Source organism: Diaphorina citri, unplaced genomic scaffold, assembly GCF_000475195.1.
Source record: "Diaphorina citri unplaced genomic scaffold, Diaci psyllid genome assembly version 1.1 scaffold311, whole genome shotgun sequence".
NCBI classification, from domain to species: Eukaryota; Metazoa; Arthropoda; class Insecta; order Hemiptera; family Psyllidae; genus Diaphorina; species Diaphorina citri.
In genome coordinates, this window is record NW_007377746.1 from 185,756 (window position 1) to 209,416 (window position 23,661).

Here is a 23,661-nt window from a genome sequence, read left to right on the forward strand (position 1 = left end):
TTGAAATATTCTGACATTCACTGAGTCTCGAACTCGCTACCTCCCACTCTCCCCGTTTATTCGACTGCTAATCGAGTTTACTTCCCACACTGCTTTGGAAAATACAAGATATGTACATAGTTACATACGTCACCTATAAAATTCCCCACTGTTTGAGAGAGAGAGTGAGAGAGAGAGATAGATAGAGAGAGAGGGAGGGAGAAGAGAGGGTGGGTTTGATCTCAACTTAGTGGATTTGCTTGGTGATCTCCTTTGTCTGGTATTCTATTCAGTGAACTAGCTAGTGGATCAGGGATGGCGTTTACTCATTTATTCTATGGAGTTATCCAGTTATGTTGTATTATTTTTGAGTAGGATTGCAATGTTATGTATTTTGCATATTGGGAGGGATAAAATGGTTATATTTTCTTTTATTCTACTAGTATCTATTCTTTGTTTCTTTGAGCAATAATGTCAGGACCTGAGTCCCACGAAAGTCTCCGCTCTGCTCACTTTTTAATTTTGAAAAACAGTACGACTTTTTTTCTGCCCTTGGAGGTAAAAATTGCTGAGTGCAGAGTTCAGATTGCTTCGTGAAATAGGGCCCTGGAGTTTATACTTCACATAGTACAAACATTAATTATATTATGTACAAGGGTTAAACCCATATTTCAAGTATAAAATAATGGTTGGGAGCTCACAAGAGTTAGAATCTTATCATTCTATGGTTTCTAAGTTTCTATACTTATATTTTAAGTACGAATACAATATGACACTAGCAGTTCAATGAGCTGTAGAACTAACGGAGAAAAAGGACCCCTAGGAGGCCCTTCAAAGCCCGATGGAGCCTAAAATCTAATGAGCAAAGAAAAAAAAAATGTCTTTTATTAACACGTTTGTCGAATTTTATCAAAATCGGACTAAACTGTTTGAAAATTACAACGAACATTTATTAACACGTTTGTCGAATTTTATCAAAATCGGACTAAACTGTTTGAAAATTACAACGAACAAGTGTAAAAAAGGAAACATTATCAAGTTAAAACTTGGATGATAGTCGTTCAGTGATTTAGTGCGTTTTGACAATGTTTTACCCACTTTAAGGTCATGTCATAAACGAGATCCTGTCTGTAAAGTCAATCTCAGACTTGGAAAGATGTTTTATACTTCACAGACAAGTATACCTATTAGGTATGGTTTATACGTTATGATAGTATTTTCTCACGTTCAGTATATCAGTGGACGATGTTTTATACTTGAATATGGATTATGATAGTATTTTCTCACGTTCAGTATATCAGTGGACGATGTTTTATACTTGAATATGGAATTATACGTTATGATAGTATTTTCTCACGTTCAGTATATCAGTGGACGATGTTTTATACTTGAATATGGATATAAAGCAAGCTGTTACCAAATAGGCAATGTAGAGGAATATATGAAACAGACGTGGTGGTAACCAGAGTAGACCGTAGTTTATAATGGACCGGTCCTTATCTGCAAATAGAAGAAAATAATTGAAAATGTATTATCAAACTGGAGAACTTTAAACAAGGAGTAGAAGCTTAGTCTGGCTGGGGGACTTTAAACAGGGAAGACACCAGCCAGAAATTGCCCTTACTAAGAAATAGCAAAGGTAAAAAAATAATGAGTGCGAAGGACATCCACTCGTTAATTTTTTGTAGGCAAAAACAAAAGTTAGTCCAAAGCAATCACCCTAGCTAGGGTTGATTGAAAGGCTGACAAAAATCGCCAACCCTGTCAACACGGAAAAAAGCGAGGAAGAAGAAAAATATCAGAGGTACAACGAAGTATAAGGTAGCCAGCCTAGTTTGGAGAGTAATGCATCTGCCTTGTAAGTGCTTTCCGCTAAGGGGGCGAACCTTATCTTAAACAGATAAGGTTCGTTCTTGGAACCTCATTCTTAAGTTTTACCCAACAGCAAATCAGGTAATTTTTTATTTTCTGTTCGGAAAATTGACCACTCCTCCAGTCACTTTCTTTAAGAACATACATATACATACATATCCTAAGTCGTTCTGTTTGGTGGAACAGGTCGACTATTCACAAAACCTCTCCACCAAGTTCTATCATTAAATTTTTGAGTGCGAAGGACATCCACTCGTAAATTTTTTGTAGGCAAAAACAAAAGTTAGCCCAAAGCAATCACCCTAGCTAGGGTTGATTGAAAGGCTGACAAAAATCGCCGACCCTGTCAACACGGGAAAAAGCGAGGAAGAAGAAAAATATCAGAGGTACAACGAAGTATAAAGTAGCCAGGAGGGTAATGCGTCTGCCTTGTAAGTGCTTTCCGCTAAGGGGGCGAACCTTATCTTAAACAGATAAGGTTCGTTCTTGGAACCTCATTCTCAAGTTTTACCCAACAGCAAATCAGGTAAATTTTCATTTTCTGTTCGGAAAATTGACCACTCCTCCAGTCACTTTCTTTAAGAACAATGGTCAATTTTCCAGTGGTCAGATTCCCAAAGGGAAAATACACCTCATCTATTATTCATTATCAAACTCACCTATAAACATGAATCCATACGCCATATGTGGCACTCCCATACGATACGAACACGTATGATCATTCCTGTTGATTTGATCTTTAAGAACAATGGTCAATTTTCCAGTGGTCAGATTCCCAAAGGGAAACTACACCTCATCTATTATTTATTATCAAACTCACCTATAAACATGAATCCATACGCCATATGTGGCACTCCCATACGATACGAACACGTAGGTACCACAACCTCCTGGCCAACACTTCTCTCCTCCACATTCAGTCGCCACAATGATGACCCTGTATGCGAGTTAGATATGTACTCTTCTACCCGACTCCTACCATATAGAGGGTCCTCCAGTGTTTCCCATATGATGTGGGTAGATGTGTGTTCATGACCTGACATCACTAGACTCGGGTGTAACTGAGAGATTATCTGTGAATGAGAGACACATTAACTTATTATATACTAGCATGTACAGGGTCCTCCTGTGTTTCCCATATGATGTGGGTAGATGTGTGTTCATGACCTGACATCACTAGACTCGGGTGTAACTGAGAGATTATCTGTGAATGAGAAGGTTGGAGTATTTTAAGCTCCTAACTTTGACACCTACCTCAGTGGTGTAGTGGTTAGCACGGTGGACTGCGGATCTGGAGGTTGGTGGTTCGAGTCCAAGACATGATATGCAATTTAGCGAGGTGTATTGATTTGGGAGAATGAGATTTGTGACGAGCGTTAATGCTTAACACAGTTGAAATTCCTGTTGGACTTTGACTAAGTTATCTAAGTATTGTTATTTCATACCATTGTTATTGAATGGTACACATATCATTTGAGGTCAATTTTTAGATCCAATTTTTCAATAACGAACAAAGGATAATGGAAATCCGGTTTTAGAGACTACCACGTTCTGACTGTCTAAACATGAGTGGCGGGCCTTACACTCAAGTGAATTAACATTGAGCGTGGTTGGTATCTGGACGGGTGAACGTTAAGGCATCACGCTATGCGATGTTGATGTTCACTCAGCCTCGTGAGGACAGCATGCTAAGATTGTATTTTATTTTCTAACGGATAATGGAAATCCGGTTTTAGAGACTACCACGTTCCTACTGTCTGAGCATGAGTGGCGGGCCTTACACTCAAGTGAATTAACATTGAGCGTGGTTGGTATCTGGACCGGTGAACGTTAAGGCATCACGCTATGCGATGTTGATGTTCACTCAGCCTCGTGAGGACAGCATGCTAAGATTGTATTTTATTTTCTAAATAGGCGCTTAACATTTGTCAATGTACTTTGCGCTGTATAAATTGTCTTATAATTATGTTTTTATTTGAATTATTATGTCTTATGGCCGGGTCCACGATTTGAGTTTAAATTCTGTTAAACTTTTGGATTAAGCTCTCTGATTGGTTGATTTCAAAAATTTCAACCAATCAGATTGATTAATCCAAGAGTTTAAGTTTAAACTCACTTTGTGGGCCCGGCCATTAGTGAGACATTTGTAAAATTTTCTATTACCTAAGTAGTTTTATTTAAGTAGATACCAAGTAATTATTGTGTCTTTATTAGGTAAATTTTCACTTGTATTGTTTTTATTTAAGTCATGGAGAAATTCAGTTTGTTACGAATTTCTTTTCCTGGGGGGTTATCACCACTTAGCTGTTATTCTTTGATTTTTTTTTATCATGACGATTTTTAATGTCACATTTTCGGGTTTTTAAATTTAAACTTTTTATACTTTTTGAATACCTAGCTTTTTTTGTTTTCCGAAATGATCGGGAAAATAAAATTCGCGGAGTTTAACAAATTTAAGTTGCGGACTTTATGCTTCGTTTGGCTGTAATCACCTCAGACTTCTCTGTAATTCGTCAATAGATTTTATTTGAAATTTGAAAAAAGTTTAAAAAAAAAAAATCGAAATTCGTAGATAAGTCCCCAATTAACGTAGGTGAATCTAAAGCCCGAATCCCACTATCCAGTCGCAGGTTTGATTATCACCCGGGGTGGATTTTATCCTAATCAGATAAGAACGGCTGGCTTTCTCCTATTGTGTCCTTCTCTCTTCGATTTCGGAATGATAAGAACACAGCAGTTACAGTTCCCTCTATCAAAACCTATAAAAAGAGAAAATATTTTGACCGTACTTTGACTGAAACGATACCAGAGCTATAGTGGGACTCGAGCTTAAAGATTCAGAAAGGGGAATGTAAATTGCTCAAGGACCTATGAGTTCTCCTCGTCTTGTTTTATCAACCCAACATTACTTGCCTTATTATAGGATAAGGAAAGTAAAAACCAGGCCCTTGTTCCAGAAAGAACTTTCCACTTCCGCTTATTGCAAAAGTTATGCCCTAATATTAGGATATTAGGTACCCAAGAAAACCTTTAAAAACATTACATAAACATTACACTAGTTGTTGTGACGTCACAGTATTACGAAATGCGAGGTTACTTTCAGGAACGGTGGGTCATTAAGTATTATATGTTGGAGATAGCGGGTTTAACTCCCGACATGTTGATTAAAATACAAGATGTGGATTTCACGGGTGATATGTTTTGATATGGACAGCATTTATTTATTTTTACGCATTGACCTCGTGGTCTGATCTTACTATGGGATGAAATATGGATGGAATTCAATTCAATCATCTCCTGAATCAGTACTATTTTAATCAATGGATACTTAAGTACAAGTCTTATGAGTATCCATTGATTAAAATAACCTAAGTAAAATAGTATTTACAAAGGATGTCAAAATTAAATAAATTCATTAATACTCCTGAATCAGTTCCAACTTATGAGATCTTGGAAATACAATTCACATCTTATCAGGTTCAACCAGTGTAAATACAAAAATTTCGTTTGATTTGGAGTTAAGCTCTGACGGTTAGACTTGTCTCCTGCTGACTTTATTTCAGGGAAAACCGCATGTTGAGGCCGGAGATTACCAAACAAAAGATAAAATTCGAGTTTCTTAACCCTGAGTTGATAAACCCCCTCCTCCTATTTCATTCATTTCTACCACAGACCCCCTGGTCATTGTGCAACTTAGATGTAGTTGATTATTTATTTATTCTCTATGAATTTGACAAGTCATTTTAATTGTTTAAATAAAATAAAGAACAATTATTTAAAACTATAAAATATGGACAGAATTGATTTATTTTTCAAATAATTTTGAATTAAATAGGAAAAAATACGAATAAAATACGGTGGATTGAAAGGAATAATAACAATAATTAAATACAGGATCCGTCAGAGGAAGAAAATGGTTTTTATTTCAAAATACGAATAAAATACGGTGGATTGAAAGGAATATTAACAATAATTAAATACAGGATCCGTCAGAGGAAGAAAATGGTTTTTATTTCAAACAATCTCCGCTCCGGTCCAGGGTTCAATTCCCGGAGGGATATTCACAAAAGTTGTGAAAAATCATTATAGTCTCTGATGGACCTTGTAGTAACAGGAATTCATATTTATAACCTCCGCTCCGGTCCCGGGTTCAATTCCCGGAGGGATATTCACAAAAGTTGTGAAAAATCATTATAGTCTCTGATGGACCTTGTAGTAACAGGAATTCATATTTGGCACCGATATCAAAAGTCGACTGGGAATAACTATCTCCAAAATATGCACAAAATATCTAATATGCACACAAAGTGCGCGTATTATAAAATAATAGAATCTACAACTTAAACAAAGAAGTTAGTTTGATAGAGGGAACTCTAACTAGGTAATAACTACTCAGGGCTTATCGAAGAGAGAAGGAAGAGAAATACAAGAGATAAGGAATATAAGATAGAAGAAAGTTAGCCACTCTGACAACCATGGAGCTATAAATACTTATTTTTATGCTGATAACGAACCTTGTCTGTTCAGGATGCGGGTCCACGATTTGAGTTTAAATTCTGTTAAACTTTTGGATTAAGCTCTCTGATTCGTTGATTTCAAAAATTTCAACCAATCAGACTAATTAATCCAAGAGTTTAAGTTTAAACTCACTTTGTGGACCCGGCCATTATTGAGACATTTGTAAAATTTTCTATTACCTAAGTAGTTTTATTTTAAAAGTAGATACTAAGTAATTATTGTGTCTTTATTAGGTAAATTTTCACTTGTATTGTTTTTATTTAAGTCATGGAGAAATTCAGTTTGTTACGAATTTCTTTTCCTGCGGGGTTATCACCACTTAGCTGTTATTCTTTGATTTTTTTTTTTTTATCATGACGATTTTTAATATCACATTTTCGGGTTTTTAAATTTAAACTTTTTATACTTTTTGAATACCTAGCTTTTTTGTTTTCCGAAATGATCGGGAAAATAAAATTCGCGGAGTTCAACAAATTTAAGTTACGGACTTTATGCTTCGTTCGGCTGTAATCACCTCAGACTTCTCTGTAATTCGTCAATAGATTTTATTTGATTTGAAAAAAGTTAAAAAAAAAATCGAAATTCGTAGATAAGTCCCCAATTAACGTAGGTGAATCTAAAGCCCGAATCCCACTACCCAGTCGCGGGTTCGATTATCACCGGGGTGGATTTTATCCTAATCAGATAAGGTTCGTTCTCGGAACGGCTGGCTTTCTCCTATTGTGTCTTTCTCTCTTCGATTTCGGAACGATAAGACCACAGCAGTTACAGTTCCCTCTATCAAAACCTATAAAAAAGAGAGAATATTTTGACCGTACTGTGACTGAAACGATACCAGAGCTATAGTGGGACTCGAGCTTAAAGATTCAGAAAGGGGAATGTAAATTGCTCAAGGACCTATGAGTTCTCTACCATATAGAGGGTCCTCCAGTGTTTCCCATATGATGTGGGTAGATGTGTGTTCATGACCTGACATCACTAGACTCGGGTGTAACTGAGAGATTATCTGTGAATGAGAGACACATTAACTTATTATATACTAGCATGTACAGGGTCCTCCTGTGTATCCCATATGATGTGTGTTCATGACCTGACATCACTAGACTCGGGTGTAACTGAGAGATTATCTGTGAATGAGAGACACATTAACTTATTATATACTAGCATGTACAGGGTCCTCCTGTGTATCCCATATGATGTGTGTTCATGACCTGACATCACTAGACTCGGGTGTAACTGAGAGATTATCTGTGAATGAAAGCAAATTAAATGGTTATATTTCGGTAAGTACCAAATCTTATGAAACAGTTGAAAAAAAAGTAGGTATAGTTTGCCTAACTTAAACAAAGTTGAGTTGATTGGGGTCCTTAAATCCAACATCACTGACTCCTGTTAATCTGTGAACAAATCCAAATTCAATTGCAAGGTTCCTGAAACTCCATGATTCCCCCTAAAAAAAAGTGTGCCTAACTTAAACAAAGTTGAGTTGATTGGGGTCCTTACTCCTTAAATCCAACATCACTGACTCCTGTTAATCTGTGAACAAATCCAAATTCAATTGCAAGGTTCCTGAAACTCCATGATTCCCCCTGAAGTAGCTGAGAATGTTGGAAAATGGAGAGATTGCTACAACAACTTAAACAAAGAGGTTAGTTTGATAGAGGGAACGCTAACTAGGTAATAACTACTCAGGGCTTATCGAAGAGATAAGGAATACAAGATAGAAGAAAGTTAGCCACTCAGACAACCATGGAGCCATAAATACTTATTTTTATGCTTGATAAGGAGAACCAAAAGGCAGATATATTTTGCAGAACTTCAAAGAATTATATTAATTTATTTGTTAGTTGACCCACAGAACTTATATATAATGACTGCTGAAACCCTCCAAGAGATTATTTTTATGCTGACAACGTACCTTGTCTGTTCAGGATGTAGTCCGCCCGGGCGAGAATCGAACCCGCGACCTAGCGTCACCTAGTTTTAGGTGCCCATATAGGAGGTACTAGCTTAAAAATTTAGCTAAAAATATTCCATCGTGGTCCCCTTGAAACAACCCAAGTTGACCAAACCTTCTACTGTTTAACATACCTACCTATGCCACAAGACATTACTTACTTCATAACCGAACTCACTCTGGGGAGTAAGCACGGGTTGATGGGACAGCACAATTCTCATCGTATTGTTCGGCTGTCCTGCCATGGAAGGATAGGTACGAAAAAAAAAGTTTGCCTAACTTAAACAAAGTTGAGTTGATTGGGGTCCTTAAATCCAACATCACTGACTCCGGTTAAGCTGTGAACAAATCCAAATTCAATTGCAAGGTTCCTGAAACTCCATGATTCCCCCTGAAGTAGCTGAGAATGTTGGAAAATGGAGAGATTGCTACAACTTAAACAAAGAGGTTGGTTTGATAGAGGGAACTGTAACTAGGTAATCGTAATTACTACTCAGGGCTTATCGAAGAGAGAAGGAATACAAGATAGAAGAAAGTTAGCCACTCTGACAACCATGGAGCTATAAATACTTATTTTTATGCTGATAACGAACCTTGTCTGTTCAGGATGTAGTCCGCCCCGGCGAGAATCGAACCCGCGACCTAGCGTCACCTAGTTTTAGTTGCCCATATAGGAGGTACTAGCTTAAAAATTTAGCTAAAAATATTCCATCGTGGTCCCCTTGAAACAACCCAAGTTGACCAAACCTTCTACTTTTTAACACACCTATGTATGCCACAAGACATTACTTACTTCATAACCGAACTCACTCTGGGGAGTGAGCACGGGTTGATGGGACAGCACAATTCTCATCGTATTGTTCGGCTGTCCTGCCATGGAAGGATAGGTACGGGCCAATTTATTTACCTGGAGGAAAAGAAAATAATTTTAGAAATCTTATTTATACCTCCCGGAATCTCAAACTAACTACAGAGGAGGAGACCAGGTTAGGAGAAAGCCAACACATCCGTGAATGAACCTTATCTGTTTAGGATAAATTTCGCCCTGGGTGAGAATTGAACTAGCGAGCTAGTGCTTAGAAGACAATCTAACTAGGCTGGCTACATATGTTTGAAAATCGTCACATTGCTTTTTGGCTAAACCTGGTCTTTCACACTTGGCCTTGTTGTTTAGCGTTTAAATAATATGAAAAAAAAAAAATTTTATTTCAGAAAGTGGTTTTTGAGCGAGCGGTGTAGGTGTAATTTCTTCGTCTTTTTTTCCTTAAAAAATATATTTAATTAAATTAACAATTTAAAATACTGCCGTTTATATTTTTTGAACAATTAAAACTGTAAATAATTATTTTCATCTAACTGTTTTATTCAGAAAGTGGTTTTTGAGCGAGCGGTGTAGGTGTCATTTCTTCGTCTTTTTTTCCTTAAAAAATATAATTAATTAAATTAACAATTTAAAATACTGCCGTTTATATTTTTTGAACAATTAAAACTGTAAATAATTATTTTCATCTAACTGTTTTATGTCCTTTGCTTCAAATGAATGTAAAGTTAGGGATATTAAAAATCGTGACAATGATATTGATAACGTTAAGAGTAGGTAAACTTTACCTTTTGATCTGACAACTTCACTAATTAAATGTGATAATAACTATTGTGAAATAATGTAAAGAATTAGTAATTAAGTATCAGTTAATAACCAGGTTTTAAATAGAAAGAACTGGCTAAACAGGTAAAAGTCAAAGAATGTGAAGAATCTTACAGAAATCTTGTCAAGTCTGGTTGGTTCACAGGTCAAATTTCTAATCTAATCAAGTACAGGTACTGTGTTTTTATGCCGGCGAAGTTGCTGGATTTTCGATTAGTGAAATCCTAAAGAACTCCGATGTTTTCATTTGGGTTTCAAAATACGAACAAAAACCAGATTGATTTGTTTAGTTTTCTGACTTCTTGGTTTGTTCTATTGTGTAATTAGTTGATACCTACTTCATTATTACTTTCTATTTTTTGTATTGGAAATCAAAAAAATACATTTTCATTAAAAACCAAGCACTTACTTGGTAATTACTTACACACTCACAGCATCAATTTAATGCCATAATGAACAATTAATTATTTATGCCTACTTCCATTTACGAGTAGGTTGGAAAAAATATTAAAATTGAAAATTTTGTCCCTAAAATAGGTACAGACAAATTTGTCCCTAAAATAGGTACCTACTAATAAATTGGTTCCTAGGTAAGTATTTATATCAAGAAAGAAAAAGGTTCTGTTAGTAGCACGAAGCTCATTAGACCGATTAACACGTTCGCATCCCACAAGTCATTCCAGTGTGACGAAAATGAAAACCAGCTCTTGTTAAACCGGTCTGTTAGTTTTCTGACTTCTTGGTTTGTTCTATTGTGTAATTAGTTGATACCTACTTCATTATTACTTTCTATTTTTTGTATTGGAAATCAAAAAAATACATTTTCATTAAAAACCAAGCACTTACTTGGTAATTACTTACACACTCACAGCATCAATTTAATGCCATAATGAACAATTAATTATTTATGCCTACTTCCATTTACGAGTAGGTTGGAAAAAATATTAAAATTGAAAATTTTGTCCCTAAAATAGGTACAGACAAATTTGTCCCTAAAATAGGTACCTACTAATAAATTGGTTCCTAGGTAAGTATTTATATCAAGAAAGAAAAAGGTTCCATTATGACGTCACAATTGTTTCGTAGAATAGCCCTTGGCCCTCCGAGATCAGGCTTCCCAGCAATATCATCATCATTAGTTAACAGCCATAATGTTGGTTTCCTTCAGTACGCCATGTTTCCCTGTCTTCTGCCTTCCTCTTGAGATCATAGTACCTACTTTCATATCCTCCATTATTCATAGGCAATATATCCTCCGGGAAATTTCAGGTTCTACCGCAAAGTCCCATCGTCCAATGTTCACCCGGACCCAGTTACAATAACAAGAGAGAAAGTTCCTCCAGTATTATGTTCCACCATTCTGAGTCTCAACTCGTGATTCCCCCTCCCCTCTAACTTACGTCTTCTGTATGGTTCACGTCTTAACACGTAACCACGGGCCCCCATGTGTAGTAACCTAAACGAATGATCGTTATTTGAAAATAATCTGTAAATTAATTATTTTTTGAAAAATCAATTCGTAACGGTAACGGACGACCGTGTGTGCGTGTGAAAAAAGTTAAAAATTTCATAGAATTTAGAGATAATTATCATCTTTGATATTTTTTTTGTTTGAAATTTAATAAGATTGTTTTATTGTGAAGTGGTTGTTTAACGAGCGTAAGGATTAAACAAAATTGTATTTTGTTTTCGTAATAATAATATTATTGCGAAATTAAAATTGCACCGAAGTTTGAGTAGGGAAAATTTGAGAAAAATAAAATTAACTAATAGAATGTAAAAATGAAGTTTATGTAATAATAATCTAATAAAACGTAGGTACACAACATAATGTTTTAGGTATTACCTACTTATTTATAAATTATTATAATATACGACTTGGTGTGTGTAAGCTCTACTCTGTAGGAAGTAGCTACATCGGCCTTATTGCCTTATTCTATCCTTTGGGGCCCCTATGTGTAGTGACCTAACCGAATGATCGTTATTTGAAAATAATCTGTAAATTAATTATTTTTTGAAAAATCAATTCGTAACGAACGACCGTGTGTGCGTGTGAAAAAGTTATATTTTTCATTGAATTTAGAGATTTTTTTGTTTGAAATTTAACAAGATTGTTTTATTGTGAAGTGGTTGTTTAACGAGCGTAAGGTTTAAACAAAATTGTATTTTGTTTTCGTAATAATGTAATTATTGCGAAATTAAAATTACACCGAATTTTGAGTAGGGAAAAATTGAGAAAAATTAAATTAACTAATACCTAGAATAATAGAAAGTAAAAATGAAGTTTATGTAATAATAATCTAATAAAACGTAGGTACACAACATAATGATGTTTTAGGTATTAAATTATTATAATATACGACTTGGTGTGTGTAAGCTCTACTCTGTAGGAAGTAGCTACATCGGCCTTATTGCCTTATTCTATCCTTTAACCTTTGAAAAAGTTGTTGTCCTTGTTGACACCAAATAGGTATAACATAATAATGCAGTGAAATTTAGGCAATGGGTTCACTTCTCAAAAAGGATGTATGTCCAGTCACCCCTTCAGAAACACCACGCTCAACGGAGCTCAACTTCAGTGAATAAACCTTTCGTTACGTTGCCCACAGCTAAGAGTGTTGTCCTTGTTGACACCAAATATAATATAATAATGCAGTGAAATTTAGGCAATGGTTTCACTTCTCAAAAAGGATGTACATAATTATGTCCAGTCACCCCTTCAGAAACACCACGCTCAACGGAGCTCAACTTCAGTGAATAAACCTTTCGTTACGTTGCCCACAGCTAAGAAAAGGACGTTTCTAGGCCAAAATGTTCATATTCGTTTTATTCAGAAGACAATTACCATAAATGAGAGTTTGCTAAAATGTTCTTGTTACGAAACATATTGGAGAGGGCAAAGATGCTGGGATGATGTCATCTAGGCCAGATCACCAAAGATAAAGATTTGGACCATACACAATATTAGATGTCGATCAGCAACCTCCGTGACCGAGTGGGTATCTGGTACCGAAGGTCTCGGTTTCGATAGCTGGCAAAATGGAAGTGTTCTTGTTACGAAACAAATTGGAGAGGGCAAAGATGCTGGGATGATGTCATCTAGGTCAGATCACCAAAGATAAAGATTTGGACCATAAACAATATTAGATGTCGATCAGCAACCTCCGTGACCGAGTGGGTATCTGGTACCGAAGGTCTCGGTTTCGATAGCTGGCAAAATGGAAGTTTTTTATAATGACTTTCGTCTGAACAGATACATTTTTTTTTAAATTTAAGCAGTTTGGAGGGACCAATCTTCATGACCTCTTTTGGATGTGCATCCCTGCTCCAGTTGAGTTTGATTAAGTAATGCATAAAATCATGTATGCAATTTCTTACATTAATGACGTAAACTGCCTTCTTCCGCCCTATATCTTTCTAATTCCGCTTCAGTTCTTTAAAAACAATTTTGTTTTTGTTGTGCTCCCGTTCTGTCTAAATTGGCACTCTCTCAAGTAAAAATTTGTCTGTCTCTCACAATTTTCAACAGATATCTGCATCTCTATTGGTACCTATTAATGTTGTTTTAGAGAGTTTGTTTGAAGTGATAAATTTAGACGGTGTTGTCGTCATTGGAACCTTGGTCTATTATTTGCGTTGACTTCATCTGAATTGGCACCATGGCAGCCTTGTCCTCTGGGTTTTGCCAATGTTTCGTCTCTGGTCCAACCATTCTCCTTTGACCTTTGGTTCTTCTGTTGGAACTTTACTTGTTACAGGTATTCGGTTAGCTTTATCTACTTGTCACAAGTACTTTTGGTACCTCGTCCGATATGGATTCTATTTGGTCATCAGAAAGTGGTTACTTGTGGCTCGTCTGATCAAGTGGTTGTTTGGTGAATTTCGCGACTGGTTTCATGTGTGCATTGGTTTTAATGTTATTTGGAGAGATGGAGAGTTTGTTTGAAGTGATAAATTTAGACTGGTGTTGTCGTCATTGGAACCTTGGTCTATCATTTGCGTTGACTTCATCTGAATTGGCACCATGGCAGCCTTGTGCTCTGGGTTTTTCCAATGTTTCGTCTCTGGTCCAACCATTCACCTTTGACCTTTGGTTCTTCTGTTGCAACTTTACTTGTTACAGGTATTCGGTTAGCTTTATCTACGAGTACTTGTCACAAGTACTTTTAGTACCTTGTCAGATATAGATTCTATTTGGTCATCAGAAAGTGGTTACTTGTGGCTCGTCTGATCAAGTGGTTGTTTGGTGAATTTCGCGACTGGTTTCATGTGTGCTGTGAGATAATCCTAGCTACATCCATAATGACTGATCTGAGCAATAGTTCACCTCCTCTGCGATAGAAGTATGAAATTTAAAACTCAGTTGTGTTTTAGCCTGCGTTATGAAAATAACGTTCATTAGATCATTGGGTTATATTTTGGTGTCCCTAAAAGAAATAACACTTTCGTCCTGAAAATTAAAAATTCTTGGGAGACCTACAAAAATAACGGAACGGACAGCCCAGTTTGTCCTGACCGAGACACATGTGACAATTGTCGTTTTTTTTTTTTTTTTAACAGGGTCCCCGCTACCTCCCACTCTCCCCGTTTATTCGACTGCTAATCGAGTTTACTTCCCACACTACTATGGAAAATAAAAGATATAATATGTTCCTACATACGTCACCTATAAAATTCCCCACTGATTGAGGGAGGGAGAGAGAGAGGAGAGGGTGGGTTTGATCTCAACTAGGAAACTTAGTGGATTTGCTTGGTGATCTCCTTTGTCTGGTATTCTATTCAGTGGACTAGTTAGTGGATCAGGGATGGCGTTTACTCATTTATTCTATGGAGTTATCCAGTTATGTTGTATTGTTTTTGAGTAGGATTGCAATGTTATGTATTTTGCATATTGGGAGGGATAAAATGGTTATATTTTCTTTTATTCTACTATTATCTATTCTTTGTTTCTTTGAGCAATAATGTCAGGACCTGAGTCCCACGGAATTCTCCGCTCTGCTCACTTTTTAATGTTGAAAAACAGTACGACTTTTTTTCTGCCCTTGGAGGTAAAAATTGCTGAGTGCAGAGTTCAGATTGCTTCGTGAAATAGGGCCCTGGGCACGAAGATTAATCAATTACGAGTGATAAATGATGATTTTTTCCCCCTATAAATCATCCTTATATCTTTATGTTAGGTATATTTCTAGTAAGAATCCCATTGGGGATTAGGATACCTTGATTGCTTTTTTCCCTGTACTAAATTAATTATTACGACCTTACCTTATCCAATATCCATTTCGTAAGGAAGTGATTTCCTTTGATTCCATCACCTTTCGCTAATCTCTCTGCTTCAGTAAACTCCTCTCCAATGATGGGAGATCTAATTATTTAGATTCTTCGCCCAAATGATGATGTAGATGTTATACAGATAAGAATTTGGCATGGAACTATGGATTAGAAACGCTTTAATCTCCCCCATTCTAATGGTCTTCTGCATAATAGCCTGAGTCATTCAAGCCTTACGAATTGAGTTTGCCAGTGAGTGCAAAAAAATCATCAATGCGATGTACGGTACCTCGGGGTAACTTTGCTACACAAGGAATTCTACACTGTTAAATACAGACTTGAACTTATTCAGTAATTCCGTCGAAGTAGTGAAGTTGCCAAGACATTGGATTCCTTACTGAGGGGACTCGGGTTCGAATCCCAGTGGCGAGATGATTGAGTGAGAAGTAGACCATTTCTATAGAAAATTAGGGCCTAAGAAAATTCCTCAGCATCAGTAATAAAACAAGTGACCGACTTACCCCCAAGTTACCAGAAATGTTCATTTTTCTGCAATACTTAGGTACCTACTCATTTATTTATTCAATACAAAGATGTAATGGCCAAATGGGTACTTAATACTTATAGTACAGGTCTTTTTCTGTAATGTCATGCAAGATAAAACAATGGCACGAGAAACGAAAAAGTGTTTATCTTGATTCCTTTTGTCTAGAATCGATCAAAATTTGAATAGATACTGACCTAGGTAATAAATTCAGTCTTATTTTCCCTGTCACATAATCGGATAGGTTTCACCGATTACCTTTCTAGAGTGAAATTTTCATGAAACCAAAAACTAACAATAGGTATTTAACTGAAAGAAAAATCGTCTGACCATTGTGTATTTTGATCAAATTACTATCAAAACATTTTGATGGATGTCTAAATTGCCTGATTGAGGACTAGGCCTTAATAATATGTCAAGGTAGCTCTGAAGGAATTGCACATTACATCGAGAGATTGAATTGATTTTTACAGCGCAAGATAATTACAAGATCAAATGGATCAGGGATGGCGTTTACTCTTTTATTCTGTGGAGTTATTCAGTTATGTTGTATTGTTTATGAGTAGGATTGCAATGTTATGTATTTTGCATATTGGGAGGGATAAAATGGTTGTATTTTCTTTTATTCTACTATTATCTATTCTTTGTTTCTTTGAGAAATGATGTAAGGACCTGAGTCCCACGGAATTCTCCGCTCTGCTCACTTTGAAAAACAGTACGACTTTTTTCTGCCCTTGGAGGTAAAAATTGCTGAGCGCAGAGTTCAGATTGCTTCGTGAAATAGGGCCCTGGGCACGAAGATTAATCAATTACGAGTGATAAATGATGATTTTTTCCCCCTATAAGGCGCTTTAACATTTAACACTTTTGTCCTTTCTGTGATTCGCACCGAATTATTGATTGATTATTCGATTTTAATTAATTGATTGATAATGGATTCTTTGCAATTCAATTGTCCATCCCTGTTTCCCTGTCGTCTCGTGTATACTGTTTCCATTAATAGCCACATTAGGTGTCCATGGGGCATTGAATACATCCAGCTATACCTATGTAGTAAGGTTGCCTTAATGTAACCACATTAGGTGTCCATGGAGCATTGAATACATCCAGCTCTATGTAGTAAGGTTGCCTTAATGTAAAGTTCAGCATTGAATTTCAAGGTGAGCGAGTGCTCTGAGGTTTATACGAGATTATCCATGTAGTACTGTTTCCATTAATAGCCACATTAGGTGTCCATGGGGCATTGAATACATCCAGCTATACCTATGTAGTAAGGTTGCCTTAATGTAAAGTTCAGCATTGAATTTCAAGGTGAGCGAGTGCTCTGAGGTTTATACGAGATTATCCATGTCCAAATTATGCAATTGAAGGTCTCCTTGCTGAGAGATGTGATGAGGGAGGAATTTCATCCTGGTATCATCCAAATATCCTGAGGCAAACCGAGATTTATAAATGAGCATAGCTTTCTGTACCTATCTAGCTTTATTATTATTGTATGTTCTTATTTGTGCATAAAACGCCAGATTTATTGCGACCTTTTTGCTGAAATCAGAGAGAAAAAAAATACCTAGTTCAGAAAGCTGCGTAAGCAGAATGAACGAGGCTTTTTGCATTTGGAAGGCATACAAACATTCATTTTCACTCTTGTTTGTCGCACAATTATTTTGCACTTAATAAAATCCATGGTTGGATGATTAAAATGGTGTTAATAATAAAAAAAAGAACATTTCTCAAAATCAGTCACAGAAGCAATAAGAATTATTATTGTGTGTTCTTATTTGTGCATAAAACGCCAGATTTATTGCGATTTTTTTGCTGAAATTAGAGAGAAAAAAATAGTTCAGAAAGCTGCGTAAGCAGAATGAACGAGGCTTTTTGCATTTGGAAGGCATACAAACATTCATTTTCACTCTTGTTTGTCGCACAATTATTTTGCACTTAATAAAATCCATGGTTGGATGATTAAAATGGTGTTAATAATAAAAAAAAGAACATTTCTCAAAATCAGTCACAGAAGCAATAAGAAAGGAGACAAAAATATACTTACTTGAAGTGGTGGAGAGTAACTTTCACAAATTAGTTGATAGACAGGTGGCCCTCTTAAGGGACAGTGGTAAGACCGGTTGCCAAATTTTGATTTTTGGAACAAGGAAAAAAATGCAACTTCTAAAAACTATTACAATTAATGCATAAAATTGTACCTACGACTTTCTCAAATTAATCGACCTGTTTAGGAGACAGTTATGAAATCAGTGAAGGGTGAATCTTGCTGAAGATAATAACAATGTAAAACGGAATGTATAAAGAGCCGGTTATTTGCATAACAAGAAATGAAGGAATAGTGGCATTTGATGTACAAACAAGTAAAATACAAACAAGGTAAAACCTTCTGCATTTGAAAAGGTTAACAGGAAAGACAGAGGCTTCGGTATAAAACAAATAGGCACGGTTATTCACTTGCCATGTAAGGACCCAGGTTCGATGCCTACCATCACCAAAAAATTACACTCGTGTTTTGATTGTATTCGTAAATATTATACAAGGGATTGTTTGTAAATTACTCCCAAGAGGCTTCCGTATAAAACAAACAGGCACGGTTATTCACTTGCCATGTAAGGACCCAGGTTCGATGCCTACCATCACCAAAAAATTGCACTCGTGTCTTGATTGTATTCGTAAATATCCTGGGCTCCTTCAATCTTTTTGTTGCGTACACCTCCTTTTTCCTCACCCTATACCTCCCTCCTATTGCCCGCTACAACGAGAACCGACGGAGCACGCCGAACCAACTTTAGTTATAATCCGACCACCGACTAAGTAAGACCCCCCAGTATCTCTATTTCAAAAACCAAGTTTCACCTCAGTGCCAGACCCATTTGCTCCAAGGAAAAGTCCCCAAAATAAGGGCATCATTTACAGTCCTGTGCCCTCCCCAGAGTTACCGTTACACTTTTGGAACAGCTCAACTCCACACACAGAAAGTCCACTCTGAGGCTTGGATGTGGGGGACAACTGCCTCAAGAGATGGTTTAAACTCATGCGAATCTACCAATCTTTTTGGAATATTTATTCATACACCACTGACGTTGGTCGAATCAGTCTAATGTCTACCACGTCTTTTATCTATAGGTGAAGAATCCTAGCGGTTCCGATCCGATGATCATGGCGTAGCCACCCGTACCAGGTGAAACCTTGTATGACCGCATTGTGTAACTTTCAAACAGCCTAAATACCACCTAGATTTTGATTTACAACTTTCATAATGATTCACTAACATTCAGTTCCTGTGTACACCTAAACCAAACATTATTGTGTACCTACGCTTTAACCGGTAATAACTTAATAGCTCCAAGTCATGAGTGTATACTCTTCTAGTCTTTACTCTTACTTTTGTTTGAAAATTGGTAGTTATAGGTAGTTATCTTTAAAGAACTCGTAAATATGGTGTGTGCCATTTAACATTGTTCAGTTTATTTGTGTGAGCAAAACTCTTCAGTATCTTTACAACAGTAGGAGTTCTGATATTAGGAATGATTTCAACAAAAGGATATCTAGTGTATTCATCAATCAAAACGAGAGCATATTCGTTATGATCGAATAAGATTATAATCAGGCTTTTGACGTTTTAATTACTAACAAGGTCAAATAGGACAGGTATTTAATTACTAACAAGGTCAAATAGGACAGGTAAAGGTTTTGTTATTTTATAAAATACCATTGTCATGAATATTAGGTGCAGCTTTATTTGTGTTATGATGTTTATCTCTTGTCTCTGCAATTTATTAATTTCACGAAATTCTTGAGGGGAAAAAGCTGTCTTGAGACTCTAAGGTTCTCTATAGCTATATCTACAGTTTCATGTCGAGTTTGTGGTAGTCTATGAGTATTTTTTTGGAAATTTTTGTACATCTGCAGATCTGCACTTGCGCAAAAACCTAAACTGCCTTTCAACATAAAACTGTATTGTAGACCCTTTAGTGTTGCAAATTTCATCACCAATACCAGAGCACTAAATCATGTAGTCTCCTAGAACTAATGCTAGGAGACTACATGATTTATCCAAATTAGATCGCTTGGATTTCGTTTTCCAAATTAACATTTTTAAACATCCGGAACAATTCCTGCTTGTCATGAATTCCAATGAGTTCACGAAGCTCTACCATCCGCAGGAGACCAAGAATAGTTGAACAAGGTGATGTATTAAACATCCACTGAAACACTTTGTTAGCTGTTCCTATCTAAATGTAAATCACTTCCCAACTTGTAATAGAATGTACATAGGACATAGGTATTAGAATTAGAATACTAGAACATAGAGCAGAACTAAAACTAATGAGGTTTGAAGAGATAACCAACCAAAGGTACTTGAAAGACAACAATTTATGTAAACGCGTGAAACCAACCTCTCCAAATTTGCATATTATTTCTAATTAAAATCAAGTAAAAGTTCTGCAAAATGAAGAAAAAGTTATACCTACCTACCTACCTACCTAGTAGTCTTAGTAGGTACTTTGTTACGTATTCCTAATTGCCTTTGTAAGTTTGTAGATAGTTGGCAACTGCTAATAGGTACCTACCTAGGTAGCCTCGGTCTTGTGAGAAATACATCAGCTTAAAAGCTGTACCTAAGTTAGGAGTTAGGGTACCAAGGATTCTGAATTCCCAATATCTTATAATGTCTTTAATGCATGCTCGCTCTAAGTTGTCTCATGTTTTGATCATTTTGTTGTTTTTGCATGAACTTACCATGATAAGTAGTAGGTGATAATGTACAGTCCATAATTTTTCTTGCATGTTCTGGTGATGGTCCTTTTCTCTTCGTTCATAATATAAAATCTCAACTTTTTGTTCAAGTCAATGACTAGAAATTATAAGTGCCTATATTTTCTAGTTCAAAGTTCAATTTGGTGCAAAGTTGTGAAGTTTCTTTCAGCAACCCAGCCCTGTTTTTCTTTTTTTAGTCCGTCCTTCCTTTATTATTACTAATAATAAAAGGTATAGTGGACGGACTATTGTATTCGCTTCGGTGTCGTCTGTCCTTTATTATTATTGTGTGTTCTTATTTGTGCATAAAACGCCAGATTTATTGCGACCTTTTGCTGAAATCAGAGAGAAAAAAAAATAGTTCAGAAAGCTGCGTAAGCAGAATGAACGAGGCTTTTTGCATTTGGAAGGCATACAAACATTCATTTTCGCACAATTACAATAAATGAATGGGTGACTTAAACATTATATTGGGAATAAAGGGAGAACGGGCTCTAGTCTTGATTTTAAATCATTAATGTACAAAGGTATTCTTTAACCATGATCGAATAAACTACGGGCTAAAAAATTCCCGGAGGGACGGGCCTAGCTTGTTATTTTACTGAAGGTGGCACGGGTGTCTAAGGTTGTAATTTTTTTTGGATACTTATCTTGTACATCCCTATAATGGGAACTATTTTCTTCCAATCCGCTATTTACAGGTTTTGTGGCGATCTGAATGCTACAGCATACAGTAAAATCTAATATTATCGAGAAAAGCAGTAATTTGGATAGCATCCAAATTCATTCTATCATATTTCATACTAGGTAGGTAGGTATACCAACTCACGAACTAACCAACTTACTACTTATACATACATATTTACCAACATAAATATTGCTATTAATTCAGCACAAGGTATTTTACTCAAACCATTTTCAGTGTCTCTATTTGCTTACAAATGGTATTTCACACACGACTGATCCGGTGAGAACTAACCAAGTAACTAAATAGGTAATTAAGGTTGCCCAAATACCTCCTATCGTTAATATGTTTCCTAGAAACGTGTGTTTTTTTAAGAGGTTTGATAGAGGAAACTGTAACTGCTAGGGTCTTATCATCCCAAAATCGAAGGGAGAAGAAAGACAGGATAGGAGAAATCCAGCCGTTCTGAGAACGAACCCTATCCCTTCAGGATAAAATCCGCCCCGGACGGGAATTGAACCATCAGCCTAACGCTTACAAGGCAGACGCGCTACCTACCAAGCTAATTAGGCTAGCTCGTTCAACTTTGAATGTATGCGAGTCCCTTATGTTCCTCTCTCACCTCGACAGATCCACGAGAGAAGTCTACCACCTCCTCCCACCTCCGCGGCTCAGCTCAACCAGAACATCTACGGTTTTGTCAAGGAGGCGGGACGTCAGGTGAAGAAACATTGGTCTCGGAGCTCCTTGGGACTCAACAAGATACGTAAGATGAGTGTTGGGGGCCCACTGTCAGACAACATTGATATCTGTACAATTCCACAGCACAGGAATTCTCACATTTAATAAATACATTGTACCTTTACTTTGATATTGTATTGTGTAATTTGTGGAAGTTGACCTGTTGGTTACCTATGCGTCCGAGAAAAGGACATATTATAGAACCTATACAGTAAATTTGGTACGTAGTTCCGACATACCAGGGACATACATAACTATGATAGCTTAACCCAGCTTTTAGGGCTATTTGCCAATACACCTACGCCTCAACGTATAGGCTTTTTTTACGCTTCTTATGTCATACTTAATATTCTTCTCTTAAGAGAGGGATCAAACCCATTCCACTTTTACCAAAATTCAAGGGCGGATAACACTCTGTACCTACCTAGGTGACTACAATGTAGGTACTCTAGGTACCAATATTTCTCAATTCTAGAGAGTAGGTATAGGTAGGTACCGAATCGAATGATAAAATGCAGATATAAATAATGAACATTTAACAACTATTCTCAAGGTCACCATGGTCACAATAACTTAACCTGGCAAATCCTGACAAAACGTTCGTATTGTTTACGAGCTGTCTTGGTACTTTTTACCGTCATTCAAATTATTTTACCTTATACCTACGTAGATACTTATAGGGTACATAATCCTACTTCTCAGATTAAGTACCTACATATGTTTTATAATTTCTGTGCGGATTATTCATGGTTATATGGAAGTTAGGTATTGTATATTTAATTTACTTTTATTGTACATTAATATGAATAAACACAAACATATACAATTGTACACATATGGTGTACTTGTAGGTATGCACCTACATTGTACAGTACACTTGCCATTCATGTATGTTCATATACCCATGTTTGTTCATGTCCATGTGTTGTTCATGTTTTGTTTGAATTGTCTCATGCCTTGACTCTAATTCTAATGAGTAAAGGTAGGTAGGTACTAGGTACTAGTAAAGCCAAGGAAGGATTCCTAGTCCTATAACTCCTGGATCTTGTGAATATTAAGTACGCCGGTTTCTACTTCTACATACTTATTAACACTGTGACTTAAATTACAACTTTAGGTAGACCTTACTCATGTACTTGCTTGCTTATTTGAACTTCCCTAGAAGTGGCTGTACATCTGTACATGTACAAAAGTATTGGTCCTACCCAAACTTACCCTAGCTCATGGTAGTGTTACCTAATATTATGTGAAAACGCACACTTACGACGACCAAGTATAGCTTGTCGCCAAATGGAGGGTAAAACCACCGTTACCTACTAAAAACCTAAACAGCTATGCAGTGACGTCAAACCCCTTAGAAAAAAACTCAAATAAAGTCTTTGACTTTATTTGATTGGAAGTTTGTGGGTCATATCAACATTTCCAACAACGTGACGTGTTCCTTCGTCAAATAAAGTCTTGGAGTTTATTAGATTAGAAATCTTTAGGTCATTTCAACATTTCCAACAACGTGTTCCTCCATTCCTTCTCTTATCCAAACCCCTTAGAAAAAAACTCAATAAAGTCAAAGACTTTTTATTTGAGTTTTTTTTCTTTGATTGGACAATTTGATTGGAAGTTTTTGGGTCATATCAACATTTCCAACAACGTGACCTGTTCCTTCATCAAATAAAGTCTTGGAGTTTATT

General features: G+C 36.4%; 1 protein-coding gene across 1 annotated transcript; it reads right to left on the reverse strand.

The window, feature by feature from the left end:
- Nucleotides 1-958: 958 nt before the first annotated feature.
- Nucleotides 959-8,580, reverse strand: LOC103507399. The gene is made up of 5 exons (XM_008471868.2): nt 8,488-8,580; nt 7,282-7,375; nt 2,672-2,830; nt 1,329-1,479; nt 959-1,196 (listed from the first exon to the last, which is right to left on the reverse strand). The coding sequence occupies exons 1-5, from the start codon at nt 8,569-8,571 to the stop codon at nt 1,178-1,180; spliced, it is 507 nt and encodes a 168-aa protein (XP_008470090.1). The 5' UTR covers nt 8,572-8,580; the 3' UTR covers nt 959-1,177.
- Between the last annotated feature and the right edge of the window lie 15,081 nt (nt 8,581-23,661).

What these genes read in the sequence shown, in the direction of transcription:
- LOC103507399 (XM_008471868.2), bottom strand. Translation starts at nt 8,571, where the DNA reads ATGGCAGGACAGCCGAACAATACGATGAGAATTGTGCTGTCCCATCAA. An exon ending in ACTGGAGGACCCTCTATATG is followed by an intron (nt 2,831 to 7,281) that starts GTAGAGAACTCA and finishes ACCCTCTATATG; the next exon opens with GTAGGAGTCGGGTAGAAGAG. An exon ending in GTATGGATTCATGTTTATAG is followed by an intron (nt 1,480 to 2,671) that starts GTGAGTTTGATA and finishes TTCTATTTGCAG; the next exon opens with ATAAGGACCGGTCCATTATA.